Source organism: Podarcis pityusensis, assembly GCF_964106645.2.
Source record: "Podarcis pityusensis genome assembly, chromosome: 9".
In the NCBI taxonomy this organism is placed as follows: Eukaryota; Metazoa; Chordata; class Lepidosauria; order Squamata; family Lacertidae; genus Podarcis; species Podarcis pityusensis.
Window position 1 is genome coordinate 67,128,921 of NC_138034.1, and position 9,947 is coordinate 67,138,867.

Consider the following 9,947-nt stretch of genomic DNA (forward strand, 5'->3'; position numbering starts at 1 on the left):
CCGACCTTCTGATCGGCAAGTACTAGGCTCTGTGGTTTAACCCACAGCGCCACCCGCATCCTTAATGATAAATTGGTTTATTCACTGAAAACTTCAATAATGCAACCAGGCAACAGTACGTGGCTTGTGGAGGGTTTGTTTATGAGCTTAATAGCGCTTAGTTTATCTTCTGTTTTGTTAATGCTGCTAATGTTGTTTTATAGATTACAAATGCTGTATCGAATTGTTAATCGGATAATGTGGCATTTGTTTTAGCTTCTTCTTGTTGCCTCGTTAACAGTGTTTTATAGATTGCAATTGTTTCAATGACAATTTGTTAATCATTCTATATGATTTAGGCTGTGTTTGTGATGTTCCATTATGTACTACTGTGCTATTGTTGTTTATTGTTTGCAAGCTGCTTTGGGGTTCATTTGGATGAAAAATGGCATAGAAATATAATAAATCAAAATTAAATCAAATGGAAAATGTCCAGCAGTGTTTTCCTGTACAGTAAGGGACAGGTGGGACAGGTCCCCAACCTGGCACAAAGGGAAGGTCCCAGGGTGTGTTACAGCATTAAAACAGAATATTAGAAAATATTCTAATTTATAATTTACAATCATAAAAACAAGACTGGTCCTAAATAGATATGTGTTCATTCATAATTTTCTTGGTATGCCGCTTTTCAACACGCAAAAAAAAATATTAAAAGGGGCTTATAAAAAAAGAAACAAACAAAGAAATACATTACGAGAAACAAAAACAAACACAAAAAAAGGAATCAATTTCAAAATCAACCATCACAAAAATAGCTTCAGCTCAGGGGCTCATAAAGATTTGCTTTCCAGAGCAATTATGTTATTGCATAATTGGCTGCTATTGTGGGATGCAGGAAACTCAACAACTTCTACAGAAGAGAGAGAATGAAGAAACTTAAAACAATCGCTTGGAAACTCCCTGAAATTACTTTAGTTTAATTTTCCAGAGAATTTACTCCTTTGACCCAGAAGGCTCTTTGACCTACGGGGGTTTCTTGGGCATGCTTAGCAATGCAACCAGGCAGAGTTTAAACACTTGCAACAGCAACAGCAAAACCTTTGTACTTGCCAGCTACATGGCTGGCCAGTTGACAGAGCAGTAGGTCAAGAATGTGGTGGAAATGTGAATAAACATCTAATATTAATCATAATCATCATCGTCGTCGTCGTCATCATCTCATTTATTGGTGGCTTTTTACAGTCTCAAAGGGACTTGACAAACAAATGAAACGCAGTATATGAAAAAAAATTAAGAGGAGAGAAAAATTAAAGTGCCAACAATACAATATACACAAATGCACAGTAAAATAAGGATCTAGTCCTAACCACGCATCTAAAAGATGAGCACCACCATAGGAGGCAGCATTATTAATTAACAAAAGACCTAGATAAACAGGAAAAAGCTTAGCCTGGTACCTAAAAGCTGCCAGAGATGGTGCTAGGTATCTCCCTAGAAAGAATGTTCCATAGGCAAGGGGGCCAACACTGCCAAGACGCTTCTTGCCTGACCAAGACCCCTGCGTTCCCCGCAAGTGGGAAACACAGAGAAGGGCTGGTTCATATGCGGAGAGTCCAGTCGGCGCTTTGGGGCAAATATAATATTACACCTGGACTTGCACGTATTACACCTGTGCTGGACACAAAGGAATGGTGGGAGGCACCAGCTAGGGAAGAAGGCTCTGAGCCAGGGGACTGGTGGTGAGACGGTGATGAGTGGTCAGAGGGAGAAGAAGGGGCAGACTGGGAGGAGATGGTTTGGAAGCTGAAGACACAACAGGCTTTAGTGAGCAGGAAGAGGCTGTGGCAGAGAGCAGTCCAGAATCAGAGGCTGGAGAGGAGGGGGACCAGGAGACGGAGATGAGGTGGGCTGCTGAAGAAACCAGGGAGTCTTCCTTTCTTGCTGCGACCAGCTCCTCTCCTCCCTGGTCTCCCATAGAGGAATGAAGAGGGCAGAGCAAAGAGAGACTAGACAGAGCCTCAGCTTGCTGTTGCTGTGGAATAACCAGGGAGAGGAGGAGTCTTAGAGAGTGGTGGGAAGGCGAGGACCTCCAGTCCTTGCAACTGCCTCATTGGGGCCAGACCTACAGAGAAGAGTTGCTGTGATACTAGGCCTGAGCTGTTTTGGTTTCTTTGAATAAAGAGTGAACTTCACTCACACCTGTGGGTTTTTTATTGCTGACCTACTCCAGACTCCAACTCCTGACATCAAGTGCCGTTAAAATATCTGAACGGTGCAATGCAGTAGAAATGGGAACCAGTTACGTAACAAATGAAAGCACAACAATAGTCATGTTTCAGAAGAAGCAGACCTCAAAAAAAGGCCTTCGCCTTTCTCAAAACGAAGGGCGAGAGTTTCCAAAACGGTGCAAAAACGATACCGAAAAAGAAATCCCCCAAACTTTTAAAAAAATGTCTGTTGTTACCCAGTCTTGCTCAATGAATAACCCCTCTCAGAGAAACACCTGCAAGATTCCTCCTTTGTGAGGAGTCAGGCCTCACCGCTGCTTCACTTTCCTGGTCACCTGCGCCGTACAATAGTGAGAAATAATCTGAACGAGGATCGTGCAGTTGATAAGGAGGAAGAGCAAGCCTGCTAGCCAGATGAGCAAGAAAGTGTTTTGCCCTTTGAACTCCAGAAAATAGGCTGGCGCCAACCACAGACCTTGTCCAAGAAGCCACAGCAGGAGAAGCGTGGCAGCCCGTACCCAAGACATCCTCAAGTGAGGCAGCACAGGTGGAAGGAGGCAAAGGTACCAGAGGAAATACTGGGATGTGCACACTTTGTTGAAGCTCACAAACACCGCAGTCTGCAGGAAGCAGCAGAAGACAAGGTCCTGGTAATAAGCCAAGGATATGACCAACAGGAGGAGGAGCTGCGGGAGGAAGGCCGCAAGTCCGAGGGGGAAACTCCACTCGCTTTCCGCCGTCAGGTACAGCATGTAAAAGTAAGGCGAGAAGTTGTGGCGGATGTCTCGGCGCGTCAGGTGGTAGAGGTAGGTGTGCTCCAGAAACTCCCAGCCGTAACGGAGGTAAAACGCGAGGCCCAGGGCTGCAAACGTGGAACCGGCCACCGTCCCGAAAACCAGGACGTCGCGGCTGGACAACAGCCTTAAGAGAGGCCGCAGGAAGTCATCGGCGAGCGAGAGCTTCCCCTTCGAAATGTTTGCTTCTCTTCGCTCGGGGTTCCCGCAGCTTTGCAGATGAAGGGCTAATGGCAATGCATAGGTCGCCGGGTAAATCTTCATATGCACGGAGAGGCCGTAAAGAACGGCCGCCATCACCAAGCGCTTCTTCTCCACGTAGTACATGGTGCCAAGGACCAGGCTTGCGATGAGAGATTCCGCATTCCCCCGGCTGGACACGGCCATTGGCAGGGGGTTGAGGAGCCAGAAAGCACAGCAGCCACAAGCCTCCCTGTCTCCCAGGCCTCTGAGAAGCAGGATCTCATAGATGAGGTAAGCAGCAACCATATCCCCAGCAACAAAAAGGATCTTTCCGTACAGATCAGTCAAGTGAATGTTTGGGGTCAAGATCCAGGCCAGCAGCGGGGTGTAACGGTAAGTGGCTCTCAGGTAGGGAGATTTCCCTTCCGTGACGTACTTGGCGCCATCAGTGAAGACCTGATAGTCGATGTCCGTATATTTCACCAGCATCGTCCTGTCCTGATAAACTCCGTAGAAGACAAGAGCGAGCCTGATGGTGAACGCAGCGCTGAACAGGAGTTCTTTCCTGAGGAATCCGGAAAGGATCCGTTTCCTTAATGTCTGATGTGGCACCATATTTGGGTCTCTTTGAGAGGGGGCGTTAAAACAAGAAGCGGATCCCACTGCTGGTCCAGACTTGAGCCATCCTTCACGGTCACTCCTGCCTTGCTGTCGACTTCTTCAGATGCAAATCAAATCAAAAGAGCTCTGCGTAAGTAGCAAACAACCCTGTTTAAGAGACAGTAAGAAAGGTCAGCTGCTATTGGCATTTTGCAAGGGCCTAGCTATTTTACCCTGTGATGGGGGAACCCTTTGGCCTGCCGGCCATGCTTCTTTGTTTATTCAATTTGCATCCCACCCAAAGTAGCCCAGATTATATAAGATCATGTTGTACCAACCGCACCATATTAGCACAACTTGAGTGATACTTGTAAACCCAACAAATACCGTTTGTGGAGTAGACAGGAACAATATTAAAGAATATAAAACTGTGCGAAAGGAACGATGACAGTGTAAACAGTACAATGAGATGACTGGAAGACTCGTTTTGTCAGAAGTCTTTTTTATTTAAGTGTTTATTTAAGTATTAATTAGGAAGATTACCGTATTTTTCGCTCTATAGGACGCACTTTTTCCCCTTCAAAAATGAAGGGGAAATGTGTGTGCGTCCTATGGAGCGAAGACGCCATAGCCCCGCGACCGTCTCCCGGCTGGAGAGGTGATGCGCGGCTATGGCAGGAGCCTCTCCGCTGCGCCTTTCCGCTGCTCCCTGACCTGCTCTTTGGGGCTGGTGGTGGGCTTCCCCCCACCAGCCCCAAAGAGCAGGTCGAAAGGAACCTGAAGCCTGGAGAGCAAGAGGGGTCGGTGTGCACCGACCCCTCTCGCTCTCCAGGCTTCCAAGGTAGCCGCCTGAACGGCTACCTTGTTTTAAACGGCACCTTGTTTTAGAGCGGGAAAACAAGAGGGGGAAAATTCTCCCTCTCTCTGCGCAGCGCCTCCTGCCGCTTCACTGAAGGGGCGCTGGGCAGAGAGGGGGAGAATTTTTTTTTCCTGTTCTCCCCCCTCTAAAACAAGGTGCGTCCTATTGTCCGGTGCGTCCTATGGTGTGAAAAATACAGTAAGTTTTTTAATGCACGTAAATCTGCTTTTTCTTCTTTCTATTTTCTGTATTTTCTTCTTTTCTTGATTTTTCTTTAATTTTCTTTTTGTAGTATGAGATTGTAAATTCTTTGTATATGTGTGTAATTTAAATTAATGAAGATTATTAAAAAAAACAAAAACAAAAAACAAAGTAGCCCAGAGTGGCACTCATCAAAATGTCAAAACAATACAATTTATAATAAGGTGGAAAGCCTATTAAAAGCAATTAAAAACCACCAAAAACACATTTGCAAATATTGGCAAGGGTTCAAAATTGGGCCACAAAGCAGATTTCTCCAGGCTGACCAACATCACAGTTTTTAAGGAAGTCGAAAAGCAAATTTAAAAGAATAATAATACAAGCAGCTCCCCACTAGCACATGATCTGCTTGTGTGTGATTGAGAACACCGCAGCGCTGGAAACCCGGAAGTGGAACCTAGAAGTGGGGAGCACCTGGGAGAGGCTCTGTGGAGGGTCCACTTCCCTTTCTGGGTTCCCTGTGCCGCATGTGTACAGAGTTGCACATAAGTACATCATGTGCAAGTGGGGAGTTGCCTGTACAGTGGATGCTCGGGTTGCGAACGTGATCTGTGCAGGAGGCACATTCGCAACCTGCAGCATTCGCAACCCGCAGTATCGCGTCTGCGTACGCACGGGTTGCGATTCGGTGCTTCTGTGCATGCGCAAAGCGCCGAAACCCAGAAGTAACCTGTTCCAGTACTTCTGGGTTCGGGGAGGTGTGCAACCCAAAAACGTGCAACCCGAAGGGTCTGTAACCTGAGGTAAAGGTAAAGATAAAGGGACCCCTGACCACTAGGTCCAGTCGTGACCAACTCTGGGGTTGCGGCGCTCATCTCGCTTTATTGGCCAAGGGAGCCGGCGTACAGCTTCCGGGTCATGTGGCCAGCATGACTAAGCCGCTCCTGGCAAACCAGAGTAGCGCATGGAAACACCGTTTACCTTCCCGCCGGAGTGGTACCTATTTATCTACTTGCACTTTGATGTGCTTTCGAACTGCTAGGTTGGCAGGAGCTGGGACCGAGCAACGGAAGCTCACCCTGTTGCGGGGATTCGAACCGCTGACCTTCTGATCGGCAAGTCCTGTGCTCTGTGGTTTAACCCACAGCACCACCCACATCGTAACCTGAGGTATGACAGTACAGTTAAAGCAGAAGCCTGGCTTTTGATTAGTGGAGCTTCCTTGTCTTGTTTTGTAAGCCGCTTGGGAAACACGGCCAGAAGCAGGGAAACTAGGAATCTGAGAGAACGGTGTGGAAGGTACATAATGCAATTTGACAGCGGGTCTCATCTTGTGAGCTGCCTGGGCAGGGATGCCATTTCCCCCTACCTGTTACGTGCAAGAACAGGTTGGGAAACCTCTGTCGGCCTGAGGGCCAGATTACTTAAGTGGAAACCTCTCGGAGGCTGTATTTCGACAGCGGGCAGGACCAGACATGCAGAACCATAAACACGATCAGAAACACATTTCTAACGCATAACCTTAGAACACAAAGAGACAGAACATGGCACATTCCCAACACACACAAACACACTCCTAACTCACACTTTTAACTCTAAAAATCAGAGGCACAATTCTACTCACATTCTTCAGACATGCATGCATGCACACACACAGAATGAGGTACGCATTCCAAACTCACACCTTTTGTGCGCACACATAGAAAAAAAAACCAGACACGCAGTTCTAACACACAGCCTGCGTGCATGCACACAAAGAAATGAGGAGACACACACTCCTAAGTCACCTTTAGCATACACTCACAAAGAGTCAGAGCCACACAATACACTGAGAGAGGAGAATCCGCATGGAAAGAACAGCTAGACTGGTGACTGAGAGTGGCTGCTGAGGCCACATAATACCGGTCTTGAAGGACCTACATTGGCTCCCAGTACGCTTCCGAGCACAATTCAAAGTGTTGGTGTTGACCTTTAAAGCCCTAAACGGCCTCGGTCCTGTATACCTGAAGGAGCGTCTCCACCCCCATCGTTCAGCCTGGACACTGAGGTCCAGCGCCGAGGGCCTTCTGGCGGTTCCCTCACTGTGAGAAATCAAGTTACAGGGAACCAGGCAGAGGGCCTTCTCGGTAGTGGCACCCGCCCTGTGGAACGCCCTCCCACCAGATGTCAAAGACATAAACAACTACCACCAGAGTTCTAGAAGACATCTGAAGGCAGCCCTGTTTAGGGAAGCTTTTAATGTTTGATACATTACTGTATTTTAATATTTTGTTGGAAACCGCCCAGAGTGGATGGGTAGGCCCAGCCAGATGGGTGAGGTATAAATAATAATAATAATAATAATAATAATAATAATAATTATTATTATTATTGTAAAATAAGACCCAAGCAAAGAACAGGAAAGACGGAGTACAGTGGTACCTCAGGTTAAGTACTTAATTCGATCCAGAGGTCCGTACTTAACCTGAAACTGTTCTTAACCTGAAGCACCACTTTAGCTAATGGGGCCTCCTGCTGCCGCTGCGCCGCCAGAGCATGATTTCTGTTCTCATCCTGAAGCAAAGTTCTTAACCTGAAGCACTATTTCTGGGTTAGCAGAGTCTTTAACCTGAAGCGTATGTAACCTGAGGTACCACTGTATTGAATAGATTGGGGGGGGGGACAAATTGAGAGGCAAGGCCCAGGGTGGGGTAGAAAGGAGGGACCCCACCCTCTCTCTGCTGCTGAAAGAGAAGGAATAACTAGAGGGCTGTCCCTGCTGTTGGGAGCTCAGAGTTGCAGCAGCAACAGGGACATGGAGCAGAGAAATCAGGAAGCTTTTTGAAAAAAACGGATGGCAAGGAAAGGAAGGAAGGAGCCGGGGCAGTCACTGTGCAGAAGCAGATCGGGCACAATCAATGATTGACAGAAACCCACTCTTAACGATGACTAAACTTCTGCATTGGAGGTTTTTTAAAGCAGAGGTTGGGTGGCCACCTGTCATAGAATCATAGAGTTGGAAGAGACCACAAGGGCCATCGAGTCCAACCCCCTGCCAAGCAGGAAACACCATCAGAGCACTCCTGACATATGGTTGTCAAGCCTCTGCTTAAAGACCTCCAAAGAAGGAGACTCCACCACACTCCTTGGCAGCAAATTCCACTCTCGAACAGCTCTTACTGTCAGGAAGTTCTTCCTAATGTTTAGGTGGAATCTTCTTTCTTGTAGTTTGGATCCATTGCTCCGTGTCCGCTTCTCTGGAGCAGCAGAAAACAACCTCTCTCCCTCCTCTATGTGACATCCTTTTATATATTTGAACATGGCTATCATATCACCCCTTAACCTCCTCTTCTCCAGGCTAAACATGCCCAGCTCCCTTAGCCGTTCCTCATAAGGCATCGTTTCCAGGCCTTTGACCATTTTGGTTGCCCTCCTCTGCACATGTTCCAGTTTGTCAGTCTCCTTCTTGAACTGTGGTGTCCAGAACTGGACACAGTACTCCAGGTCATGGATTCCTGCATTGCAGGGGGTTGGTCTAGATGACTCTCGGGGTCCCTTCCAATTCTACAGTTCTATGGCTCTATGCATACCCTATTCCATACCCTCCAACATTTCTCCAATGAAAATAGAGACATTCCCTCCAGCATTTCTCGAATGAAAATAGGGGCATCATACCAAAGGTCCGTATAGTTAAAGCTATGGTTTTCCCAGTAGTGATGCATGGAAGTGAGAGCTGGACCATAAAGAAGGCTGATCTCCGAAGAATTGATGCTTTTGAATTCTGGTGCTGGAGGAGACTCTTGAGAGTCCCATGGACCGCAAGAAGATCAAACCTCTCCATTCTGAAGGAAATCAGCCCTGAGTGCTCACTGGAAGGACAGATCCTGAAGCTGAGGCTCCAATACTTTGGCCACCTCATGAGAAGAGAAGACTCCCTGGAAAAGACCCTGATGTTGGGAAAGATGGAGGGCACAAGGAGAAGGGGACGACAGAGGATGAGATGGTTGGACAGTGTTCTCGAAGCTACCAGCATGAGTTTGACCAAACTGCGGGAGGCAGTGGAAGACAGGAGTGCCTGGCGTGCTCTGGTCCAAGAGTTGGACACGACTAAACGACTAAACAACAACCACCACCACTGAGCTGCGTGCATTTCATGTGCCCACGTGCCCACCTTTCTATTTATGTGCATTTAGCCCGGATATGACCATTCCTTCAAGGAGCAAAAGTAAATAATGGGCAGGAACAGCAAGCAGGGCAGGAGCAGGACCTTTGCAGGAAAGGGTACCTGTGAGGGTGATTCCGCCGCGCAGGTTGCTCCGGGGAAGAAGGTCCGCGAAGCTGCTTTGCAGCATTTGGAAAGCAAATCTCCTCGCTTGCAGGAAGCAGGGGCTGCTCGGAGAAGCGCATGCGCATTTGCGGAACTGAAGCCCCAGCCTCTGCCCTTCCTCGTCCTGCTTCGCCAGGAGAGCGAGAGCGGATGGGAAGCGGGCAGGAGAAGCAAAGTGAGGGCAGCGCCAGGGCTACATGGTGCCGCACGGCGCATGCTCATCGCTGCGAAGGTAGGGTTTTGTTTTATTCTTGGGTAGAAGGGACGTGTTTCTATGCCGCTTTTCATTCAGACGACTCTCAAAGCCGCTCACGAGCAATAAATAGCAATGCGGTAATAGAGCATCGCAAATGCAGCCCAAATCACACGAAACAACAAATCATCCATAAAACAGTTGCAGCCTAAAAATCAGCAAAACACAACGACCGTAAAAGTCGTCACATGTGATGAACATGTCACATGTATAGCATTGGTGGTTCAGTGGTAGAATTCTCGCCTGCCACGCGGGAGGCCCAGGTTTGATTCCCGGCCAATGCAACTTGACTTTTGGGTTTAATTTTGGGACGTGGGTTAAACCACAGAGCCTAGGACTTGCCGATCAGAAGGTGGGCAGTTCGAATTCCCTTGACAGGGTGAGCTCCCGTTGCTCGGTCCCTGCTCCCGCCAACCTAGCAGTTCGAAAGCACATCAAGTGGAAGTAGATAAATAGGTACCACTCTGGCGGGAGGGTAAACAGCATTTCTGTGCACTGCTCTGGTTCACCAGAAGCGGCTTAGTCATGCTGGCCACATGACCCG

At 47.9% G+C, this 9,947-nt stretch overlaps 1 protein-coding gene across 1 annotated transcript; it reads right to left on the minus strand.

Annotated features, from left to right (window-relative positions):
* Window positions 1–456: 456 nt before the first annotated feature.
* Window positions 457–9,236, minus strand: PIGM (phosphatidylinositol glycan anchor biosynthesis class M). Its single transcript, XM_081020979.1, has 2 exons — window positions 9,109–9,236; window positions 457–3,952 (listed from the first exon to the last, which is right to left on the minus strand). The coding sequence occupies exon 2, from the start codon at window positions 3,797–3,799 to the stop codon at window positions 2,516–2,518; it is 1,284 nt and encodes a 427-aa protein (XP_080877105.1). The 5' UTR covers window positions 3,800–3,952; window positions 9,109–9,236; the 3' UTR covers window positions 457–2,515.
* Window positions 9,237–9,947: the final 711 nt, after the last annotated feature.

Coding starts and splice junctions, on each gene's coding strand:
- PIGM (XM_081020979.1), bottom strand. CDS start 3,799: ATGGTGCCACATCAGACATTAAGGAAACGGATCCTTTCCGGATTCCTC.